Source organism: Narcine bancroftii, chromosome 7 (genome assembly GCF_036971445.1).
Source record: "Narcine bancroftii isolate sNarBan1 chromosome 7, sNarBan1.hap1, whole genome shotgun sequence".
NCBI classification, from domain to species: Eukaryota; Metazoa; Chordata; class Chondrichthyes; order Torpediniformes; family Narcinidae; genus Narcine; species Narcine bancroftii.
In genome coordinates this window covers 180,413,738-180,438,213 of record NC_091475.1, presented here as the reverse complement: position 1 = coordinate 180,438,213, position 24,476 = coordinate 180,413,738, and the positions used below count along the sequence as shown (strand labels likewise).

The 24,476-nt window shown below is 43.5% G+C and overlaps 1 protein-coding gene across 2 annotated transcripts; it reads right to left on the bottom strand.

Moving 5' to 3' along the window:
• Positions 1-304: 304 nt before the first annotated feature.
• Positions 305-24,002, bottom strand: alox5ap (arachidonate 5-lipoxygenase-activating protein). Of its 2 annotated transcripts, XM_069891570.1 has the most exons (6): positions 23,858-24,002; positions 23,689-23,770; positions 3,887-3,957; positions 2,385-2,466; positions 1,661-1,719; positions 450-570 (listed from the first exon to the last, which is right to left on the bottom strand). In XM_069891570.1, exons 1-6 carry the CDS (start codon positions 23,925-23,927, stop codon positions 539-541), a joined length of 396 nt encoding a protein of 131 aa, XP_069747671.1. In that variant the 5' UTR covers positions 23,928-24,002; the 3' UTR covers positions 450-538. The 2 variants fall into 2 exon arrangements, with proteins under 2 accessions (XP_069747670.1, XP_069747671.1); XM_069891569.1 differs by lacking the exon at positions 1,661-1,719 and having other exon boundaries at positions 305-570; positions 23,858-23,987.
• Between the last annotated feature and the right edge of the window lie 474 nt (positions 24,003-24,476).

The window sequence follows — 24,476 nt, the reverse complement described above, 5'->3', positions numbered from 1 at the left end:
AAAATATACAGGGGTTGTAGATGATTGGGGTGTGTGGGCAGTATAGGCACCAATTTATTTTTAGTGCAGGGATATTTTGCCTCTGGTTGGACAATGAGAAACGGCCTTTTGAAGTGTACCTCTGTATGTAGAAGTGAAGGGAACACTGGAATTTTCTCGACACTGTCATCCCATGGATAATATAAATAGGATTTTGACTCTATCATGATTTACACCTGAGTGTATGTACATGATTCCTTGAACAATAATTTAACATTGGTCAAATGTATTTGTGCATCCATAATAGAAGAAAATCAAGACAAAATCCTGGTTTTTTTTTAATAAACCACCAAGACACAAACAGATAAGAAACAATTATAAACGAATGGATTCATTGAATGATTGTGGTGGCAATATCTCCGGCTCAATTAAGGAATGAGAAGCAATGCAGCAGAGGCCTTTGTAACTGTTTGAATATAATACAGAAAGTTGATTCGAAAGAAGTAGTTTGTTGCATAATTGACAATCCCAGCGGTTGACATGATGAAGAGGAATGCCATTAAACGTTTTCCAAAAAAAAACCCAGGGAGGCTGTAAAAATAAGTGAAATGCAAAAGGATTACAAATGCATTTTCAAACGAAAAAATATTGAACACATATAAATCACAACCCACAACTAAAACCCCAGGGCCATCTGTACCTAGTGAACAGGCTGCTCCTGAGGTGCAGATGCTGAAATGCTGTGATCTAAAGACCATACTTTGACAATAGTGAATACTTGACTCTGCTTATAAATGTTTGTTTCAAGTTGGAGAGTCTAGCTTGTAGCACCTGGAAAGTCAGAGGCAATGGTCCACAATTTTTAGCTAGGTTCTATTGGGAATAAAGTTCACTGCCATGGAGCACACTTTCATGAAGTAATCTCTTCCAAGTTTTATTAGCACCCAATCTCCTTTCATAGAAGATTCACATTTTTGTTAGAATAATAAGATGCTTTGGCCTTCTCCAGGGGATCAAAGAGATTAACAGAAACACAAGATGATTGAATTTGGAGCAAAAAAAAACCCAAACTGCTGGAGGAACTCTGTGGGTTGAGCAGCACTCTTCCCCCCCACAGATACTGTTCAGTCTGCAGAGTTCCTCTGGTAAGTTTGCCTTCATTTGCTGAAAGATATTAACAAGCACGGACACACAAAAAAATACAATACTATTTTTTTTGCCAAAGCACAGTGAAGAAATACTGGTATCAAAGCATTGCAGTTTTCCATTCTGACATCCTGTGGAGAAACCTCTATGATAATCTACCTCAGTGCTTTTTACTTCATTGTTATTTCCTCCTAAATTACCTTTCAAAAGGCAACTTTAACCTAAGACTTTCCCTTTCCCCAGATCCATTGGCTTGTTCACTGGGTCAAATATGTGGAAAAGTTAAGATTTTAAAATCCAGCTGCAAAACAGACACAATTACATCCAATGATTGCACAAGAAATGTAATTTTGTTAAAAGGATGAAGAAACCAGGCGTGCTCACCATGCTGATGTGGAAATGACTTTGGACAGCTGTGTTAAAGAGGAAGCTGTTTCAAAATCAGACAGGCTTCAAAGGCAATGTTGAGACTGATGCACCATCAGTCACTCAGGAGACTATTGTGGAGAAACTTGAGAATATAGCATATCCTTACTGTTTGGTTGTCCTGTGCTGAGTTGCCGGGGCCTGTGGAAGTCACCTTTACACAGGAGCCTGTGGGGAGGGGGCCACAGGTACAATCAGGTGTGCTTGACCAGATTACAGTAGTTTTCCAAAGAGACATGTGTTCCTTGCACGTGAGCAATTTAATGCTCACATTGATTTAATTTAATTTAATAAGAGCAATTTAATTCTACCACTTGCCCCATGCTTTCAATGGGGCATGTTTTGCTTTGGCAAAAAAAATAGTATTGTATCTTTTTTGCGTGTCCGTGCTGGTTAATATCTTTCGGCAAAGGAAGGCAAACTTACCAGAGAAACTCTGCATCACACGCTAGAGGTTGTGTGTTTAAGGTGAGGGGGAGGAAGTTAAAGGGAAATGTGCAAGGCAAATTTTTTTCACGCAGAGAATGGTGGCTCCCAGGAACTGGCGGCCTGGAGTAGTGGGGTTTAAAAGGCTTCTAGAAAGACACTTAAATATGAATGGGATGGAGGGATATCTGTCACGTGCAGTCAGCAGGGTTTCAGTGCGATTTAGACATGTTTGGCACAGACATGTGAGCTGAAGGGCCTGTTCCTGATCTGCACTGTTGTAGTTCTAAACACAAAAGGCTGACATTAAAAAATGTAACTGAAGTGTTAAGTCATGAGGAAAGCCTTCTGGTAACCAATAAGCAACAGATGCAAAGGTGGTATCTGTAAAGCAGAGAGTCATTTACCTTTGACTGTTTTCTCCTAAATACCCAACAAAGTATTTGTGTCGCACCACCAAATACAATAATCCAGCAAAGGCAGCAGGAGCTGGCAAAACAAAATGACACAGTGCTGTTAACAACAAGCCATACAATGTCGAGACAACTTTTTCTCATGCCCACATCAAATAGTCAGTTCAATGAAATATGGTGATTTCAGCTGCCTTCGTCCTGAACAAGTCTTTCCTCATCCCCTAGTAGTATAACTAGTTTGTCAAAAGTTAAATTCCTAGAGATAATATTCACTTTGTTCAAATAGCAGGAGAATCAAGGAAAGGCCTACAGAATCATATAATATTGGTGTAGGAGTAGGCCATTTAGGCCTTCGTTCCTGCACCACCATTCAACATGATCATAGCTGATCACATGACTTCAATGCCCTATTTCTGCTTTCTCTCCAATTATCTTGATCTCTTTAGCCACCTCAAGTTCAGGTTTATTGCCATATGATTGTACATATACAAAAAGTTATAATTTAGACTTCTGCCGTATGTCATGAATTTTTATAAACACAGTGTGATAGTACAGATCTATCACCAATGTACATAGGTATAAAGTTACTGTATCTAGACTGTGCTTACAGCGATTGGCTGAGAGCTAAGCCACGCCTATTGTCTGGGCCTTAAAGGGTTGTGTCCCTAGCCAGGTCGGATCATTCTGGACTGGTCGGCCACCTGTGAAGAGCTCCTGTCTTTTGCTAATAAAAGCCTTAGTTTGGATCAACAAGTCTTTGGTTCTTTTGACGAGCTCTACACACAGCCCTTGCATATTTTGGAATAGTGGTGCTTTGCTTAAAAACCTGATTTGCTGAGAGGCGCCACCACCTCTACCCAATTCTTGGTGACGAGTAGGTCAGAGACCTTCCCTGCATGGCTTTCTCTCTACCATCATCAACTCGGCACTCAGATATCTTCCATTACCCGCACATCTGCCCTAGCCTCCTCTGCCCCCAGACACAACAAGGACAGGATTGTCCTCAGCTATGATCCCACCAGCTCTCCATTCAACACCATTTATGGTACCTACTACACCATTTCTGCTACCTACTTCATGATCCCACCACTAGACACATATTACCCTCTCCTACCTTCTCCACCTTCTGCAGGGACTGCTCCCTCGGTGATTCCCTCATACACTCCTCCCTCCCCACCAATCATCCCCTTGAGACCTACCCCTGTTGACCGCGTAGGAGATACTTCACTTGTGCTCAACACCTTTCGGAGCCCCAAACAGTCCTTCCAAATGAAGCAACATTTCACTTGTGAATCTGCAGGGGTCATCTACTGCATCTGGAACTCCCTTTGTGGTCTCCTCTACATCAGAGAGACTGGAGGCAGATGCTGAAGAGACCCGCTGAGTTCCTCCAACATTTAAAGTCTGCTTGTTAACATTAATAACTAAGGCAAGCTTTTCCTTTTATAAATTACATGTGCATTCTCAAGAGTTAAGATGTATAAATTATACTTTACCTTGACTACAAAAAAGTCCAGCAGTCCATAGCAGAGCTAGAAATGTGGGATAAACTTCAATGCAGTTGTGGCTAAAAACAAACAAACAATTAAATCAAAGGCCACATGAATTTAATTCCCAATGATAGGAAACCAAGTACCTGTTCAATTCACCTACACAATGAAATAAAGGGTGACACTGAAGCTTAACTCTGTAGTGGGAGGCCCCCACTTGTGTAAGGTAGTGCTGTCAGGTAGGCCACTAAAACTCCACCCACCTGCCATTTCTTTTATGCTCTTATGTGGTGAAGAGGCACTGTTTCAGAGCAGGCTGGGCTAGGAGGAGAATGGTTGTGCAATAATCATTGAACATATTAAGGATGTGTCCAACTATGTACAGGTCTGAATTACATATACATTTTTAATGCTGTCTTCCATCTCCATTCACAGAGCCATCCCCTCACCCCCTATTTGCTCCCTTATCCACCTATAACCTCCTGTGTTCCTCCCCCTGCCCCTCCCTTTTTGTTTGGGTGCCTGCCTACATTTTGCTCATATCTTGATGAAAGGCTCAAGCTCCAAACGTTAGTTATGTATCAATAAATTCTTGTGCATTCTCTTAGTTCAGAGTTAAAGGGATGAAACCAGCACTTTTTTTGTAGAAGAAGGTTCCACACTTCTACTATCTCTTGCCTAAATAAACATTTCTTAGCTTTCTTATGAATAGCATGGCTCTAATTTTAATGTTATATTCCCTTGCCCTACCTACCCTAACTCTCAATCATATATTCTTCCCCCCCCCCCCCCCCCAACCCCATCATCCATTTTCCAGCAAATCGTGCTTTGTTTGTGCAATCTGTACTCAATATAAGATTGGAAAACTTGGTCATTTCTTCAAAAATAACATAACCTTTCTAATGTGGGATTTCTAATTTTAGAAATTGCTTGCTTGGAATTATTTATGGCCAACAGCATTTGTTCACACAAGTAAAAACCTAAAGCTGGGGCAACAGCTGGGAAGATAGATTGAGTTCAGCTGTGTTGTACAAGTCCACATCTGACATGTGGGTATTATTTAAAGCCCCACTGGTCAGATTCAGGACCAATGTGTTGCAGTGAGGAAGAAAGACAAGGATGGCAAGGTTTGGGAACCTTGGATGATAAGAGATGTAAATTTAATACAAAAACCAGGAAGCTTGTGTTGCATTTAGGATGCTGGAAATCAGACAAGATCTTTAAAAATAAAGAAAACAGAAAATAACTCAAACAATAAATCAGGAGGGTCAAAGGGGACCATGAAATGTGCTTGGTGAATTGGATTAAGGAAAATGCTAAGGAATTTTAGGTTTGGTAGAAAGTAAGACCACTCAAGGACAAAGGAAGGAATTACATCTGGAGCCAGAGGAAATGAGCCAGGGGCTAAATGTGTACTTTCATCAGTATTCATCAAGAAGTAAATTCATCAAGGATAGTGAGATCAATTAATGGGGGTGGGGTGGGGATGGTGTGCTAATATTCTAGGACATGCTGGTATAAAAAAGGAGGAAGTATTGGGTCTATTGAAGAATATTGAGATGAATAAGTCCTCAAGGTCATATGGCATCTATCCCAGTTAGTGAGAGGCAAGAGCTTTCTGAGGCCTTGGCAATCATTTTTGTATCCTCTCTTTTGCAGTCAGGATCCCAGGGAATGGAGAGCAGCAACTGTTATTCCTTTGTTTCAGATCAGCATTAAGGATAATCCAGCAATTTATGGCTGTTGAGCCTTACATCAGTGGTAGTGAAGATGTTCCAAAGGATTCTTAGGGATAGGATTTACTTGCATTTGGAAAAGTATGGCCTTATTATGGATAGCCAACATGACTTTGTGTGGGGCAGATCATGTATTATGAATTTGAGTGAGTTTTTGAGGTGACAAAGATGATTGTAGGGAAGTGGATGTTGTCTCCAAGGACTTTAGTAAGGCATTTGACATGGTTCCTCATCGTAGTTTGAACTAGAAATTTTCAGACACAAGGAATCCGCAGTGACTTGGTAGACTGGATTCAAAATTGATTTGGCATTGAAAACAGAGGGATCCTGTTTAAGTTTAGAAAAAAATTAGATATCATGTATTTGATTCATCAGTGAAATTTGAAGATCTATGTCTTATTTTTATTTGATGTAAATGTTTTTAGTGTGATTAGATGTACTCACTCTTCCAGATGAGATATAGTCTTACCTTTGTTTTTTGTTTCACGATATGAATCAAAAGCTACAAAATATATGTAACTTTCAGGATAAACTGCTCATTTTTTTGGTTAGTTTTCTTTGTTTTAAATAGAATAGGTTAGGTGAGGTTTATATATATTTTATTTATCTTGATATACACACATATATATATATATATACATCCGGTACCGCACGGATGGCAGTCTCTTCAATCTGAGGCGCCTGCAAGCTCACACCAAGACACAAGAGAAACTTGTCCGTGAACTACTCTTTGCAGATGATGCCGCTTTAGTTGCCCATTCAGAGCCAGCTCTTCAGCGCTTGACGTCCTGCTTTGCGGAAACTGCCAAAATGTTTGGCCTGGAAGTCAGCCTGAAGAAAACTGAGGTCCTCCATCAGCCAGCTCCCCACCATGACTACCAGCCCCCCCACATCTCCATCGGGCACACAAAACTCAAAACGGTCAACCAGTTTACCTATCTCGGCTGCACCATTTCATCAGATGCAAGGATCGACAATGAGATAGACAACAGACTCGCCAAGGCAAATAGCGCCTTTGGAAGACTACACAAAAGAGTCTGGAAAAACAACCAACTGAAAAACCTCACAAAGATAAGCGTATACAGAGCCGTTGTCATACCCACACTCCTGTTCGGCTCCGAATCATGGGTCCTCTACCGGCACCACCTACGGCTCCTAGAACGCTTCCACCAGCGTTGTCTCCGCTCCATCCTCAACATCCATTGGAGCGCTCACACCCCTAACGTCGAGGTACTCGAGATGGCAGAGGTCGACAGCATCGAGTCCACGCTGCTGAAGATCCAGCTGCGCTGGATGGGTCACGTCTCCAGAATGGAGGACCATCGCCTTCCCAAGATCGTATTATATGGCGAGCTCTCCACTGGCCACCGTGACAGAGGTGCACCAAAGAAAAGGTACAAGGACTGCCTAAAGAAATCTCTTGGTGCCTGCCACATTGACCACCGCCAGTGGGCTGATAACGCCTCAAACCGTGCATCTTGGCGCCTCACAGTTTGGCGGGCAGCAGCCTCCTTTGAAGAAGACCGCAGAGCCCACCTCACTGACAAAAGGCAAAGGAGGAAAAACCCAACACCCAACCCCAACCAACCAATTTTCCCTTGCAACCGCTGCAATCGTGTCTGCCTGTCCCGCATCGGACTGGTCAGCCACAAACGAGCCTGCAGCTGACGTGGACTTTTTACCCCCTCCATAAATCTTCGTCCGCGAAGCCAAGCCAAAGAAGATATATATATATACACATATGTGATATTGTATTTTCAGTTTTGTTCCTTTTTCTTCATTGTACTGTATTTATTATAAAAACCAATAAAAAAATATTGAAAAAGAAAGGAAGAATACAGAAGGCAGTGGTGAGTGGGTGTTTCCATGAATGGAGGTCTGAGACCAGCAGTGTTTTGCAGGGATCAATGTTGCAACCTTTGATCTTCATATACAGTGAGAGATAAATCAGTTGGAGATATGGGCAGAGAAATGGCATGAGGAGATTAATTTGGACAACCGTGCAGTGTTGCAACTTAGGAGGTCAAATTTTAGAGGAAATTATACAATAAATGGCAGAACCCTTAGGAGCACTGATGTACAGTGTCCCCTTGAGATGTGGGTTATAGTTTTGCTGAAAGTGGTAGCACAGGTACCTAGTGTGATAAAATAAAGTGAATGGCATCTATGTCTTTATCAGTGGGGGTGCTGAGTATAAAAGTTGGTAAACCATGTTGCAGCTGAATAAAACTTTGGTGAGGCCAGATTTGGAGTATAGTATGCAGTTTTGGTTACCGTATTGCTGGAAGAATGTGCAGTCTTTGGGGAGAGTGCAGAAAAGGTTCCTAGGATGTTGCCTGGATGATAAAGTATTAGCTGTAAGAGGTTGGACAAACCTGGATTGTTTTCTCCAAGGAAAACCTGATAGGTTTATCAAATTATGAGTATAGAGGTGGATTTTGAGATCAATGGCAGGATTCTTGACAGCAAGGAGGATCAGAGGGATCCTGGGGACCAAGTGCATAGATTCCTCAAGGTTGCCCCACAAGTTGACAAGTTGGTTAAGAAGGCACATGGTCTGCTGTCCTTCATTAGTTGGGGATTGAGTTCAAGAGCCATAAGTCAAAGTTTCAGCTCTATAAAATTCTGATTAGATCACACTTAAGAGAATTACGCTCGATTCTGGTCACCTCATCACAGGGTGCTGAGGAGATTTACCAGAATGTTGCCTGGATTGAAGAATGTGGAATGGTGGAATAGGTTATATAGGTCTTCACAACATTGTGAGTTGAAGGGCCCACACTGTGCTGAAATGTTTGATGTTCCATGTTAATAGAATGGGTATAGTCAGAATCATTTTCCCTGGATGGAAATTTTAAATGTCAGAGGGCAATGCTTTAAAATGAGAGCAGGAAAGATTAAAGGAGATGTGTTGGAAAAATTCTTTCCAGAAAGAGGTCTCCAGAATGCACTATCAGGAGTGGTAATGGAAGCAGATCTGACAGACTTTAAAAGCCATTTAGACAGGCAGATGGACTTGCAAGGAATAGTGGATATGGATAATGTGCAGGCTGATGGGATTATGTTAATTTGACATCACGATCAGCACAGATTTCATGGGATGAAGCACCTGTTTCTGTGCTGTCTGTTCTGTGCTTTGTATTCTAATGAATTACACTACAGAGTTACCATACTCTTTGAGTAGTAAATACTGGTTTTGCCATTGATGACTGTGCCCTGAAAATGAATAATAAAACAGTATGCCACATCATTTGTTCATTGTATTTAAAACTTGCCAAAGGTAGGGACAAGATAGAAATGCCAATGTCAAATGCACTTTAAAAATAAAATGAAGTTCATACTGAGGCAAGTGAAAATGAATAGGTCATAGTGTTTGATCATAAACTATGGCAGTGCCATGGTTGGAATGTACATTGAACTTGGAAACCAGTTGGGTGAAGATATGCCTGCTGAATTCTTTCAAATGGAGGAAGATCAGACCTAAATCATGTATCTGGGGTCCTGTTCTGTCAATATCGACTGGAAATCCACCTTCTAAATGGTGGTCTATGTGGAACATACAAAGATACTGATGGGCAAGTGAGAACACAATTAGCCATCTTTGCAACATTGCTACAGGTAGCTAACTCAAAGCAATAACTTTTATGTGAGGAACACAAGAGTCTTAAGGGTGTGTATAAAACTACATTCCCCATTCTCATTAATAGACAATCCTTGAGGCAACTTCGCAAAAAAAGTAGAATTTTCCATAAAATCTTTTACATATTCATAAACCAGAGGGTAAATAATTTTATATTTCAGATATTTTATTTCTGCTAAATAAACTGGACTGTGGGTTTTTTTAGTGAACAAGTATAATATTTTTATGCTTTGTGTTGCTAAAGAGGAAATCTCTTTCTGTAACTTCCTGCTCTTGTTCTGCTCTGAAAAGTATTATCTATATGCTTCCAAGACTTGTGACAAAAGGCACGTATTAAAGTTCAGAACAGGAAGAGTAAAGTTGTACAATGCTGGTCTATGGCCCTAAATTTGCCTCAGGTAAATATGTGGAGGCCAGTCAGCTATGCGGTTCAGCTATACCACACTGCTGAATACCACATCCAAAGTGTTCAGATGCCAGCAATGTTGAACAGTAAAATGATGGTGATTGAGGAAATTGTAGTCTGGAAGTTGGGCTACATGTATTTTTTGATGCATTGATGCAACATGTGTTACAGCTGAATCATGAAATTGCTCAAAAGAATTTAAAGTAGGATTAGTGAGGGTTACACCCAAAAATGTCAACCAGAAAGACAGTTGAATAGTACCTGATGGGTTGGCCTCATTTTAATGCAATGATGAGCATCAGTGACAGAACCTGTGTGGTCTTAAAGGCACATTCTCCATGGCTGTCAGATGGCATGTTCGTACAATAGGTACCATAGAGGAGAGGGAGGCTGCAGAGAACAGCCAGAAAACTTTCTTTTACACATTGTGAATTTGAATTCCTGATGCAGAAGATAAAGGCCCAGGAGTAACTTCAGGTGAGAAAAGTGGGGGGGGGGGGTGGGGGGGGGGGCATGCCAGGGTGCCATGAGAAGAGTCTGCCAGCAGGTGATGGGTTAAAATTGGCCTGTGTGAGAATTCCAATCAAATTTATGTTTTATGACCTCACCAAAGTTCAACATCAAGAGACCAACATAATTTCTGCTCCTTCAAACTCACACACACGCAGACATGTACACCACACAGTCACACACATATACAAGCAAACAAAAAAAGCAGAGACAAACTCACTCACAACAGACTGAAACACACACACACAGTCTCTCTCTCTTCCTCACACATACATATTCACACCACAGCCTGTCCTCTGGTTCTACATAGTGATTAAATTCCCACATTAGTAACCCAGAATCTAACTGATTTAGTGTACTGCATTCAGTGTTGTCAATGTAGTATCCTCTACACTGGAGAAACCAAATAGAGATTGGATGTAAACAAGAAAGACTGGGTGATTACGTACAAAACACCTGCAGTACATTCAATTGACAGGGGCGACCCTGAACTCCTATTGCCTGCTACTTTAATTCTCCATCCCATTCCCACCCTGACCTATCAGTCTCAGGCCTCCCAAACTTCTCCCATGAGACCCAATGTAAACTTGAGGAATAGCGCCTCACATCCATCTGAATCCAAAAACTTCAGGTAACTTGACTCTGTGCCAGTCCATGTGTGATATTGGCTCAGCATGTTTGTTTTCCACTTTGTTCCCTATTTTTTTTCCTTGAGGGTAGAGGACATGCCATGCCAGACCTTCATTCTTTTGTTTCTGTTCTTACTCTATATTCTATCTAACTGCTCCCATCTCTTCACTAACCAGAAAATTTTGTTTACAGCTCATCCCCATGGCCACCCCAGTTTTACCCTCCTCCACCCTCCTGCTACTTAATAAGCTTCTCCTTCCCAATTCTGACCAATGGTTGTCAATGAGAAATGTTAACTGATGTGGTCTGCCCTGCCAAATGCTTCCAGTGTTTTCTGTTTTTGTTCCAGCCTCTGCACTTTTTTTCATTTTCATTAAATTAGAAGCCTGGACAAACAGTTCAGGAACCTGAATTCAAATGCCACTATAACAGAATGTACAGCATAGAACAGTATAGCACAGGCCCTTCAGCCACAGTGCTGCGGCAATCTACTCCATAATCAATCTAACCCTTCCCTCCCTCACACTCTGTAACCTCCATTTTTCTGCCATCCACAGTATGTACCTATATAAGAGTCTTTAAAATGCTCCTATTATATCAACCTACCACCACGCCCAGCAATGTATTCCAGGACCCTACAACTCTCTGTATAAAAACCTACCTCTGACATCTCCCCTAAACTTTCCACCATTTTCATCTTAAACAGATGTCCTTTGGTATTGCCCATTTCTACTCTAGAAGAATGGTGCTGTCTGTCGACTCTATCTATGTCTCTCAGAATTTTATATACAATTGGGCAATGGACACCTGCTCAACTTAGACCAGAAAAAGGAATTTGACTGAAAATTACACATGTACATGATGGAAGTGCTCCCCAATAGGGGCTTGAGTGGGAGGAGGGGGAATCCAAAATTGGATCAAACTACTCTACACAGGCATACACAGTCCAAATCATTTTGGTGGGAAACTGATAGCTTCCCCATCAAGTCTGGAATCAAGCAGGGTTGCCCACTCTCTCCAGTTTTATTTGTGTACTGCATAGAGCCATTTGCTGAATACATCAGGAAGGACGAGGGCATGAGAGGAGTGACATTGCCAGGCACTGGAGGCACTCAGGTCAAGGCTTCTCTGTAATGGATAACGTTGCCATGTTCTGTTCTGACACCGAGTTGATCCATAAGCTGATCAGCATCTGCGGCTATTTTGAGCCTATATTGGGTGCCAGGGTACACTGGCAGAAGGGCAAGGCAATGCTCTTCGGTAACTGGTCTGACCAGTCTACCATCCCCTTTACAGTCAAATTTGATGACCTGAAGGTATGGGGATCTGGTTTGGAGGCGCCAAGATGTGCAACAAAAATTGGTCAGAGCAAATAATGAGAAATTTGGTCTGTGGTTGCGATGCTCCCTTTCAGTAATAGGGATGAACCTGATCATCAGGTGCAAGATTCTCTCAGTACTGCAGTACATGGCGCAGGTGTGGCCCATCCCCCACATCTCTGCCCTGGCAGTCACTAGAACAGTCTTCCAGTTCATATGGGGATCCAAGATGGAAAGAATCCTAAGGGTTGTCTTGTACAAAGTGGGTCTTAACCCTTTGTTGAGTCTCGATAGAGTTCAGAGCCAAAACGCTGACTGTCAATTTCCTCCCAGGGATGCTGTCTATCCTGTTGAGCTCCTACGGCAATTCTTTGTTTGCTGAAGATCCGGCATCTACAGTCTTTATGATTCCCTACTGTTTAATAGGTTCCCCTTCCTCCTTCATTGCACAATGTAAGTGAGTTACTATGGCAGCTGGTAGGTAGCATTGTCTCCACACTGCTATGACTCACCTTGAAAATGGAATGCTACAGCTGTGTCACAACTGAGACACCTTTTGCACATCAGCTAGATGCTGGAGAAAACATGCTCTGTAAGCTTTGGTGCATTCTGTGGATTTTGGGAGTTGTATGAGCAATCTGCACTGTTTTGTGAAGCTGTTCAATCAGGTCTCCTGATGCCAGCAGAGTACTCCTTTCTTTGGCTTGGCTTCGCGGACGAAGATTTATGGAGGGGGTAAAAAGTCCACGTCAGCTGCAGGCTCGTTTGTGGCTGACAAGTCCGATGCGGGACAGGCAGACACGATTGCAGCGGTTGCAAGGGAAAATTGGTTGGTTGGGGTTGGGTGTTGGGTTTTTCCTCCTTTGCCTTTTGTCAGTGAGGTGGGCTCTGCGGTCTTCTTCAAAGGAGGTTGCTGCCCGCCAAACTGTGAGGCGCCAAGATGCACAGTTTGAGGCGTTATCAGCCCACTGGCGGTGGTCAATGTGGCAGGCACCAAGAGATTTCTTTAGGCAGTCCTTGTACCTTTTCTTTGGTGCACCTCTGTCACGGTGGCCAGTGGAGAGCTCGCCATATAACACGATCTTGGGAAGGCGATGGTCCTCCATTCTGGAGACGTGACCCATCCAGCGCAGCTGGATCTTCAGCAGCGTGGACTCGATGCTGTCGACCTCTGCCATCTCGAGTACTTCGACGTTAGGGGTGTAAGCGCTCCAATGGATGTTGAGGATGGAGCGGAGACAACGCTGGTGGAAGCGTTCTAGGAGCCGTAGGTGGTGCCGGTAGAGGACCCATGATTCGGAGCCGAACAGGAGTGTGGGTATGACAACGGCTCTGTATACGCTTATCTTTGTGAGGTTTTTCAGTTGGTTGTTTTTCCAGACTCTTTTGTGTAGTCTTCCAAAGGTGCTATTTGCCTTGGCGAGTCTGTTGTCTATCTCATTGTCGATCCTTGCATCTGATAAAATGGTGCAGCCGAGATAGGTAAACTGGTTGACCGTTTTAAGTTTTGTGTGCCCGATGGAGATGTGGGGGGGCTGGTAGTCATGGTGGGGAGCTGGCTGATGGAGGACCTCAGTTTTCTTCAGGCTGACTTCCAGGCCAAACATTTTGGCAGTTTCCGCAAAGCAGGACGTCAAGCGCTGAAGAGCTGGCTCTGAATGGGCAACTAAAGCGGCATCGTCTGCAAAGAGTAGTTCACGGACAAGTTTCTCTTGTGTCTTGGTGTGAGCTTGCAGGCGCCTCAGTTAAATTGCAGTTCTTCCAAGTGAAACATTTCACTGGTAGATCTGCAGGGGTCATCTACTACATCCAGTGCTCCCATTGTGGCCTCCTCTACATCGGAGAGACTGGATACAATCTGGGATATGGTTTTGGTCTTTATTTTCATTTTTAAATATATTTAATAATTGTACAGAACACAAAAGAAACTCCACTTGCCCTACCCTTTCTAAACAAAGGAAAAGAAAAACAAAAAACAAAAAAAATCTGAAGCACATTTCTGACAATTCAGGTTTATATTTATGTAGTTTCTGTGGGGTGAAGTGCAGCTGATGGAGGAAATTTTAGTGAACTAATCTGTGCTGGGCATTATTTGGAGCTAACAAACTTCTTTGACATAAATCTGACCAGAGCTGTGCAAACCTAGCTTTGGGCCCTCGTTCAGCAGTATGGAATACATTTTAGAAATAAATTTGCTTACTTTTCCCTCATGAAGCAATTTCTCCACATCAGAAAGTACAGATAAAGTCATTTCTGGGTCCAAGGTTGTTTTAAGAAAAGATCTGAACTGAAGATAACAGAAGAAGGTCTTGCTGGACAAGTCATACTTCCTATTCAATTGTTCAAAGGGTATGAAAAGTCCTTTCTCATCACAGTCTTTCAAATGTTGGATCCCTTTATGATGCCAAGTCTCCAGAATTTCTTGTTTCAAGTCATGGGTATGAGTTCATTTTGTCTCAAAGATGTTTTGGTGACAGTCCATATTCAGTCCAAAACTTACATGAGTTTCACACCATATTTTAATCAAATGCTTTAAAAAAGGATTGTCTTTTCTGTTGGATATAATCCTAGAGTTCAATTTATAAATAAAATCACTGAATACCTTTTCTTTTAGAGAGTGCAATCCAATTTGTATCCAAGAGGGGTCACCATCACCCTCAAAAAATGATGAAATAAATTGCCAAATAATAATTTTTAAAACTGGGTAATCGAAGGCCCCCTAATCTATAATCCCATGCTAATTTTTCCACAGATACTCTGGGCACTTTACAATTCCATATAAATTGTCCAACATGTTTGTTGACAGTTTTAAAGGAAGTTTGGGGTAGTGGAATGGGCAATGACTGGAAAAGATACTGTAACATCAGTAATTTTCACACAGTTGACTCTGCCAATTAGAGTAATGGGCAAACTCATCCACCCACATCTTCTTCTTTCTTTGGCTTGGCTTCGCGGACGAAGATTATGGAGGGGTAAATGTCCACGTCAGCTGCAGGCTCGTTTGTGGCTGACAAGTCCGATGCGGGACAGGCAGACACGGTTGCAGCGGTTGCAGGGGAAAATTTGTTGGTTGGGGTTGGGTGTTGGGTTTTTCCTCCTTTGTCTTTTGTCAGTGAGGTGGGCTCTGCGGTCTTCTTCAAAGAAGGTTGCTGCCCGCCGAACTGTGAGGCGCCAAGATGCACGGTTTGAGGCGATATCAGCCCACTGGCGATGGTCAATGTGGCAGACACCAAGAGATTTCTTTAGGCAGTCCTTGTACCTCTTCTTTAGTGCAACTCTGACACGGTGGCCAGTGGAGAGCTCGCCATATAACACGATCTTGGGAAGGCGATGGTCCTCCATTCTGGAGACGTGACCTACCCAGCGCAGTTGGATCTTCAACAGCGTGGATTCGATGCTGTCGGCCTCTGCCATCTCGAGTACTTCGATGTTAGGGATGAAGTCGCTCCAATGAATGTTGAGGATGGAGCGGAGACAACGCTGGTGGAAGCGTTCTAGGAGCCGTAGGTGATGCCAGTAGAGGGCCCATGATTCGGAGCTGAATAAGAGTGTGGGTATGACAACGGCTCTGTATACGCTTATCTTTGTGAGGTTTTTCAGCTGGTTGTTTTTCCAGACTCTTTTATGTAGTCTTCCAAAGGCGCTATTTGCCTTGGCGAGTCTGTTGTCTATCTCGTTGTCGATCCTTGCATCTGATGAAATGGTGCAGCCGAGATAGGTAAACTGGTTGACCGTTTTGAGTTTTGTGTGCCCAATGGAGATGTCGGGGGGCTGGTAGTCATGGTGGGGAGCTGGCTGATGGAGGACCTCCGTTTTCTTCAGGCTGACTTCCAGGCCAAACATTTTGGCAGTTTCCGCAAAACAGGTTGTCAAGCGCTGAAGAGCTGGCTCTGAATGGGCAACTAAAGCGGCATCGTCTGCAAAGAGTAGTTCACGGACAAGTTGCTCTTGTGTCTTGGTGTGAGCTTGCAGGCGCCTCAGATTGAAGAGACTGCCATCCGTGCGGTACCGGATGTAAACAGCGTCTTCATTGTTGAGGTCTTTCATGGCTTGGTTCAGCATCATGCTGAAGAAGATTGAAAAGAGGGTTGGTGCAAGAACGCAGCCTTGCTTCACGCCATTGTTAATGGAGAAGGGTTCAGAGAGCTCATTGCTGTATCTGTCCCGACCTTGTTGGTTTTCGTGCAGTTGGATAACCATGTTGAGGAACTTTGGGGGGCATCCGATGCGTTCTAGTATTTGCCAAAGCCCTTTCCTGCACACGGTGTCGAAGGCTTTGGTGAGGTCAACAAAGGTGATGTAGAGTCCTTTGTCTTGTTCTCTGCACTTTTGTTGGAGCTGTCTGAGGGCAAAGACCATGTCAGTAGTTCCTCTGTTTACGCGAAAGCCGCACTGTGATTCTGGGAGAACATTCTCGGTGACACTAGGTATTATTCTATTTAGGAGAATCCTAGCGAAGATTTTGCCTGCAATGGAGAGCAGCGTGATTCCCCTGTAGTTTGAGCAGTCTGATTTCTCGCCTTTGTTTTTGTACAGGGTGACTGAGCAAGGAAAAATGTGTCTGGTTGTGGGGTCCTGTAGTAAGTGCTGGAAATTCCAGCAGATAATGTGTTGGACGCAGAAGCTGGTGGGGTGATAGGTGAGGACGAGGGAGGGATTGTGTGTTTATTGTTTCTAGGGGTGTAGAGGCTAGGACAGATGAGCTAGGTATGGAGATGTGGGTGACGGCCAAGTTAATAGTGGTGGAGGGGAAGCCACGTTTGTGGAAGAAGGCAGACATTACAGAGGCTCTTGATTGGAAGACCTTATCTTGGAAGCAGATGTGGTGGAGATGGAGAAATTGAGAGGAGATAGAGTTTTTGCAGAGGACGGGGTGTGAGGTTGTGTAGTCCAGGTAGTTGTGGGGGTTAGAGGGTTTGTAATAAATGTCATTGGAGAGTCTGTCCCAAACAGACCTTTCAGGTGAAGCAACACTTCACCTGTACCTCCAAAGAACTTGTATACTGCATCTGGTTCACCCTCTGTGGCCTTCTCTACATTGGAGAGACTGGTTGCAGATTAGGAGATCACTTCGCCCAGCACTTCCTCTCCATCCGCCACAAAAGCAACCTCCCTGCAGCTAACCATTTCAATTCTGAGTCACACTCTCAAGCTCACATGTCTGTCCATGGCCTCTCACACTACCCCACCCTGACCACCCACAGATTGGAGGAAAAACACCTCATTTTTCATCTGGGCATCCTCCAACCTGAGTTCACTGCATTCCACTAATCAGCTTGCTTTTTCCCCTCTACCCCCTCCCCCTTTAACTAGTTATTCCAGTTCCAACTTCCTTTCTCTCTCCACTTAGCCTACACTCCTCCCCCCTCCTCCTATCATCTCCAACCCTCACCAGCCCCCCTCCTCCCTTTAGTTCCGCAAGGGCTCAAGCCCAAAATGTTGATGTATCTTCACCTTTGCTACATAAATGCTGTTTGACCTGCTGAGTTTCTCCAGCATTTGTGTGTTTTTTTCACTTACCACGGAGTCAACAGAATCCTGTGTTTTACCTCAGATAGAAGTTTGTTGTCAAACATATAATGTTATTTTCTTGTAACTTTTGAAATCAATAATCACATTGTTGAGGGATTGAAGGACACGGTCAAATTAACTTTAATAGCTTTGAATTTAAAGGGTTTTCTTTAGGCTGACCTGTAATGTGATCAATTTTATCTGAGCTACACAAATGTTTGAGGAAGTTCAAGCACACATAGCATGCAGTAAGTATCTGCAATCTTTTGCATCATTTTGAAAACTTTGATATCTCTGAAAATGAGTTGATGCTGAATTGATGATGGTTGTGAGTTTCCAAAAAATTGCATCAATTTGTGGGCCTTCAAAGTAGCTTTTAAAAATAATATGTTGTGGCAGCTCACCACAAGGCAGGCGAACCGGCCCCGCTTGTAAGCCATGAGCAGGGCAGCTGGCCAAAATGGCGCCGTCAGGGGTTTCCCTTCCTTCCAGCTCTGGGCTCAGAAATCCGCACTTGGGGACCACGTGATGCCTGGATGACATCAGCGCCCTCCAGCGCGGTTCTCAGCCAGGTCCGGGCTGGGAGTATAAGTGCAGCCCAGCAGCCTGCAATAAGCTAGTCTGCTCACTGAGCTCAACCCGTCTGGTTGCGTGTGTTATTGCAGGAGCAGTGTAGCCGCTGCTACAATGTTTTCTTTTCATGTCAGGGCCATAAGATATGCAAATTTTATTTCCATTTAACATATAACAACCATATAACAGTTTATAGCATGGAAAAAGGCCATCTCGGGCCTACAAGTCCATGCCAGTTTACTCAAACAACTCTGCCTATTCTCCGCCCATAAACTCTAACCCCCTCTTATCCATGTATATATCCAGCCTCTTCTTAAATGAAAGAATTGACTCTGCCTCAACTATTTCCTCCGGAAGATTATTCCATTCAGCCACCACTCTCTGAGTGAAGAAGCACCCTCTAATGTTTCTCCTAAAATGTTTCCCCCTTACCTTCAACTTGTGTCCTGACCTGCCCCTCTTAGGATCAGGAGAGAGGATATCTTCCCTTCTGAATAAACTCAATATTATAACCAAATTGTTCTCCATAGTTTGTTACTTTCAGTTAATTAAAAACAGGTGACTCACAAACACTAGGAAATACAGCAAAAATGAATTAATTTTTGTACTGTACACCTTTTGAAATGTATTGATTAATCTCTCTTGTTACTGTTCTTAAATATATCTTGGAACTTTACTTCCAACTCACCCATGAATATACTTGATCCATATATTAGTGGCAGAGGAAATGGAATACGAGAGGCATGAAGATCATGAAACCATTGTTACATATTATGTGCATTGTTACATCATAATCATACTTGTTTTACAACTATTTCTATACCCTGGTTTAGATAAATTGGTGAGAATTTTCAAATGAGGAATAAGTTGTGTAGCATCTCCCACTATTGCAGTCAAAAATCCTCTCTTGCTTCAAAAGGGCATCAATCATTCCGGCACTGAAGAAGAGCAGGGTGAAATGACTTGGTAGGTGGCATTAAAGGCTACCATGATTAAGTGCTTTGAGAGGTTGGTTACAGAGTATTCAGTGTTGGTCTCAGAAAGGACGTGGACCCACTCCAGTCTGCTTATTGTCACAACAGGTCAACACCAACACCAACACAACAGGTCAACACCAAATGCCATCTCCCTGGACCTCCATCCTGTTTTAGATCACCTTGATCACAGGAACACCTACATCAGGCCATTGTTTATTGAGAGTCTGCCCCAATTGTTCATTGATGATGAGGGGATTGGATGTAATATCTCCAAATTTGCAGACGACACTAAGCTTGGAAGGGTGGTGTGCACTGAAGAGGGGGTCAGGAAGCTCCAGTGTGATTTGGATAAATTGAGGGACTGGGCAGATACATGGCAAATGCACTACAATGTGGATAAATGTGAGGTTATCCACTTTGGTAATACTAACCGGAGAGCAGATTACTATTTGAATGGCAATAGATTGGGAGATGGAGAAGTGCAGAGAGACCTAGGGGTTCTTGTGCACCAGTCATTGAAGGCGAGCATGCAGGTACAGCAGGCGGTTAAAAAGGCAAATGGTATGTTGGCCTTCATATCAAGAGGGTTTGAGTATAGGAATAAGGATACCTTACTGCAGCTGTACAGAGCCTTGGTTAGACCACATCTGGACTATTGTGTGCAGGTTTGGTCGCCTTATCTAAGGATGTTCTTGCAATGGAGGGAGTGCAAAAGTGATTCACCAGGCTGATACCTGGAATGGCAGGAATAACTTATGAGGAAAGATTGCGCAAATTGGGATTGTACTCGCTGGAGTTTAGAAGATTGAGAGGGGGATCTCATACAGACATATAAAATTCTGGCAGGACTGGACAGAATGGATGTGGAAGGGATATTTCCAATGGTGGGGGAGTCCAGAACCCGGGGCCATGGTTCAAGGATCATAGGCAAACCATTTAGAACTGAGATGAGGAGGAATTTCTTTACCCAGAGGGTGGTGAATCTGTGGAATTCATTGCCACAGAGAGCAGTAGAGGCAGGTTCATTGAATATATTTAAGAGGGAATTAGATATATTTCTTCAGTATAAGGAAATTAGGTTTTACAGAGAGAAGGCGGGGACGGGGTACTGAACATTAAGATCAGCCATGATCTCATTGAATGGTGGAGCAGGCTCAAAGGGCCGAATGACTTACTCCTGCTCCTATCTTCTATGTTTCTATGAATACAGCTTGGCATTCAGCATCATAATTCCGCCAAAACTTATGACCAAGCCAAAGGATCTGGGACCTTATCCATGTCTCTGGATCCTCAGCAGCCGACCCCTATTAGTACCGATCAGCAACATCACCTCCTCCTCACTGACCATCAACACAAAGGCACCATATGTCTGTGTGCTTAGTCCCTTGCTCTATCCCCTGTACATTCATGACTGTGCAGCCAAGTTCAACTCTAACTGAATCTATAAATTCATTGTTGGCTGAATAACTGGAAATTACTGGTATGTCAGATTACAGGGTATAGATCGAGAATCTTGTTGGGTGGTACCAGAGTTACATCTTGTTCTCAACATCACCAAGGAAGGTGAGGCTCAGAGATCATATGTTTATATTCATGGGAAGGACCAAGAGAGAATCAGAACCTTTAAGTTCCTTGAAGTTTATATTTCAGTCCTTTCCTGGAGCCAGTACATTGAGGCAACCATGAAGAATGCACACTGACACCTCTACTTTCTCAGGAGTTGGAGGAGCTTGGCAAGCTGGTGGATACTCTATCAAACCTTGACAGATGCACTGTGGAAAGTATACCGACTGGTTATATCACAGCCTGCTTTGGTAATTCGAGGGCCCAGAAGTGCAGAAGACTGGTGAAGGCAGCATACATAACTAGTTTCATCTCAGGCTCTGATCTACCATCCATTGAAGAGATCAGTGCCTCAAAAAAGCAGTCAACATTAAAATGACCCCATCAGCAGTATGTACAGAAGCCTGAAAACTAAAACCAGCACCTCAAGATTCAAGAACACTTTTTTTTTCCCCAACAGCTATTAAACATTTTAACCTCCCCTTGGTCCACTGCTCAGACAGCACAAAAGGACTCGACTGCACTGTTGAAAGTAGCTTTACTTGCACTTGAATTATTGTAAATATTTATCATCTATTGTCTGTTGTAATTTAATTCAATGAGTTTTCTCTTTTTTTACAATCGCCCGTTTGACTGTAACAAGAAGGAATTTCGATGTACAAGTACATTCTACAATGTTTATGACAATAAACTCATAAGCATTACCTTGTGGAGGATCGTGCCACTTAGTTCTCAAACCCATGGCGCTCCAGGCATGATGAGTTGGGAGAAGCGGACTGGTAGCACAAGGCTGGGCAGTTGCTTTTCCTCTCTCTGAGTCAGCAGGTCGACCGTGGATAACACCATTTGAACTGAACCATTGAATGATTAAACTTAATGTTTGAACCGAATTGTTAATCAATTAAACTCAGTGTTTGTACAACCCACAAACGACTACAGTGGTGACCCCAAATGATCCAAAATGACACTTTTTGGATTGCAAAATGCTGGAAGGAGATCATTCAGGTCCACAGAATGCAGTTTCACTCAAACTGCCCACTTCTGGAGGACACAACTGCAAGCATGGTTTGAACAAGCCGAAGCCCAATTCCACATAACACCAGATAACCGCTGATGCCACAAAATACTACATGATCAGAGCACTGGACCAGGAAACCGCCGGGTGCATCATCGATTACCTTCACCAACCACCAGCTGACCACAAGTACAGATAGATCAAAATGTTCCTCAAGCATCCATTCAGTCTCTCCCGCCGCGACAGGGCCGCAAAATTGCTACACATGGATAGCTTAGGCGACCGCTAACCGTCCACGCTCATCAACGTAATGCTCAACCTGGTGGATGGATGCAGGTCTTGCCTCCTCTTCGAACAGGTTTTCCTCCAGCAAATGCCCGAAGACATCCATCCACCTGTTCCTCTCAGGTGAAGATTTCACCGACAGCTGGCAGCCCGTGCGGATGGACTATAACAAGCCACCATCAGCCAGGTGGAGGCTGCGCCTTGCCAGGTGATCCGGACGGCCCAAGCCTCCAGGGAAAGGGCAACAGGCTTGAACAGTACCAATAAGGACTGGTGGTACTACGACCACCAAAGATGGGGCTCTACGGCCCGCCGATGCTTAATCCGGGAAATGCCTCGGCCGGCTGTCGGTAGTGGCAACAGCGGCCGCCCCTCCTCTATATTGTTATTTGAGTGGCGTTTTCACGTTGACACGGAGCAGAAGTCAGTGTGTTGCCCCCCTGAGCATTGACACTTGTTCCGGAAAGAAGAGGCCTCCTCTGACCACTGCCAACAGCAGCAGCTTCAAAACATCCTGCTCATCTCCTGTGGACCTTTACCGTCGCTGGCATCTCACAACCGCTGCTGGGCGCCGATTTCCTCCAGGCGCCCTCCCTACTGGTCGATTTGAAAGGACAACGTCTCATCGAATTGATCCCCTTGCGCCATGCTCAATTGACTGCACTCCACCTCGGCTCGGTGACCTCCTCCGACAACGAGTATGCCAGGATCCGAGCCAATTTCCCAGACATCGTAACTCCCCAGTTCACAATGGCTAGCCCCAAGCATGGAGTGCAGCACCATATCACGACCAAACCCACCCTTATCCTGACAACCTCCAAGACTCCAGTTCTGGGGGTGGGGGGTGTCATGTGGCGGATCGCACCACTTCGTTCCCGAACCGTTATTCGGAGGTTTGGCCTCTCATGTGAGTGGTGGGTTGGGAGAAGCGGACTGGTAGGGCGAGGCTGAGCTGTTGTTTTTCTTCTCTCTGAGTCGGCAGGTTGGCTCACGTTTTCGACCATGAAAACCATGACATTTGAACTGAATTATTAAACTTAATGTTTGAACCGAATTGTTAAACAAATAAACTCGGTGTTTGTACAACCCACTTGTACCCTCTTTGATAATTTAGTTTGGTTTCAGATGATTTGTCCTTTAAATCAATTGTTTCAATAATCTGGAATTAAGTCGTTTAGCATTAGAAATCTTATCATAAATGTAGTGATATGGATTGACGCAAAAATACAGTGTCAAATTATGTTTCCTCATTTGTTTCGGAAAGCTTGAAACTGAAATATTAACTTCCTCTGTCCAAAAAATTGCTGCCTGTTCTGCTCAGCGTTTTCGTTCTCCCCTCCCCCCCACCCCAAGATTTGTGTTTATTTCACATTCCCAGCACCCACAGTATTTTATTGGGGTTTTTTTAAATAATGAAGGCCATTCATTGGGAGATGCGTCGATTTCAGTACCTGCTATTGAGAATGTTCAATGGATCTCATCAATTTAGCCAGTGTCTTTTTCATTAAAAATATCTTATATTAATGATATATCGCTGTGGATTTTAAGTAGATATTATTGCAAACGAAGGTTCACAAACAACCTGTCTTACTATATTTTCCTTTGTCTCTACTTTGAAGGAAGAGATGGACTCAGTTACTTACCTTGCCACGCTAACCCTGTCGAACGCTGTATTTGCTGGTCGCTTTTGAACGGATTCGTTCTGTACCGTGTATGCAAAGAATACTGAAAGAGAGTTCAAACAGCTTTTACTCAAGCACATCCGACTCCGGTAACTTCATTGTCGATCTGCATTACAAGATCTTTTCTTACCATTCTGAAGAGCGCTGAGCACCGTGACGGCGCCCAAGAAGATCACATCGTCCAGACCATCAATATCCATGCTGGCAGTGTTCCTGTCAAACAAGGTTTTAGAATTTAGAGGAAGTTGGCCAGGTTATTTGCTCATTATCTCTCAACTTCCGATTTTTTTTATTCTTGCCTGAAGAGCTTGTGGAGTCAGTTAGTTGTTGATGAGGAAGGATGTGGTTATTCACAGTGATCAAGTTACACAGAACAGAATCGGACCCTTTCAGAACTCCACTCCTCTTTTTTGGCCATCCCCACTAATCCCATATCTAATTCCATATTTCCTTCTCGCCCCTTGGGCAGCCTGCAGGGGGTAGCATTTTCCTTGGTCGGGAAATGGAGTTAAGTCAGACTCCAGAAACTCAGTTACAACGTGCTCCCAATGTGCTGTTTTTGGCGGAAGGTGATAAGCTAACGCCTCCTCTGCCCTCACACTTTGATGCAAACATCCCATGGCATCATTTAGAAGTGTGGGAGAAATAAGGCTGAAGTTGGGGTCCATCAACACAATAAAATTGAACATTATTGCAGTGCTGTTGGTTGCTTCATTTTCTCTGTTTCTACAGAAACATAGAAAATAGGT

Coding starts and splice junctions, on each gene's coding strand:
- alox5ap (XM_069891569.1), bottom strand. CDS start 23,927: ATGGATATTGATGGTCTGGACGATGTGATCTTCTTGGGCGCCGTCACG. Junction 3,958..23,688: donor GACAGGGTTAGCGTGGCAAG/GTAAGTAACTGA, acceptor GTTTGTTTTTAG/CCACAACTGCATTGAAGTTT. Junction 2,467..3,886: donor TGGACTTTTTTGTAGTCAAG/GTAAAGTATAAT, acceptor TTGTTTTGCCAG/CTCCTGCTGCCTTTGCTGGA.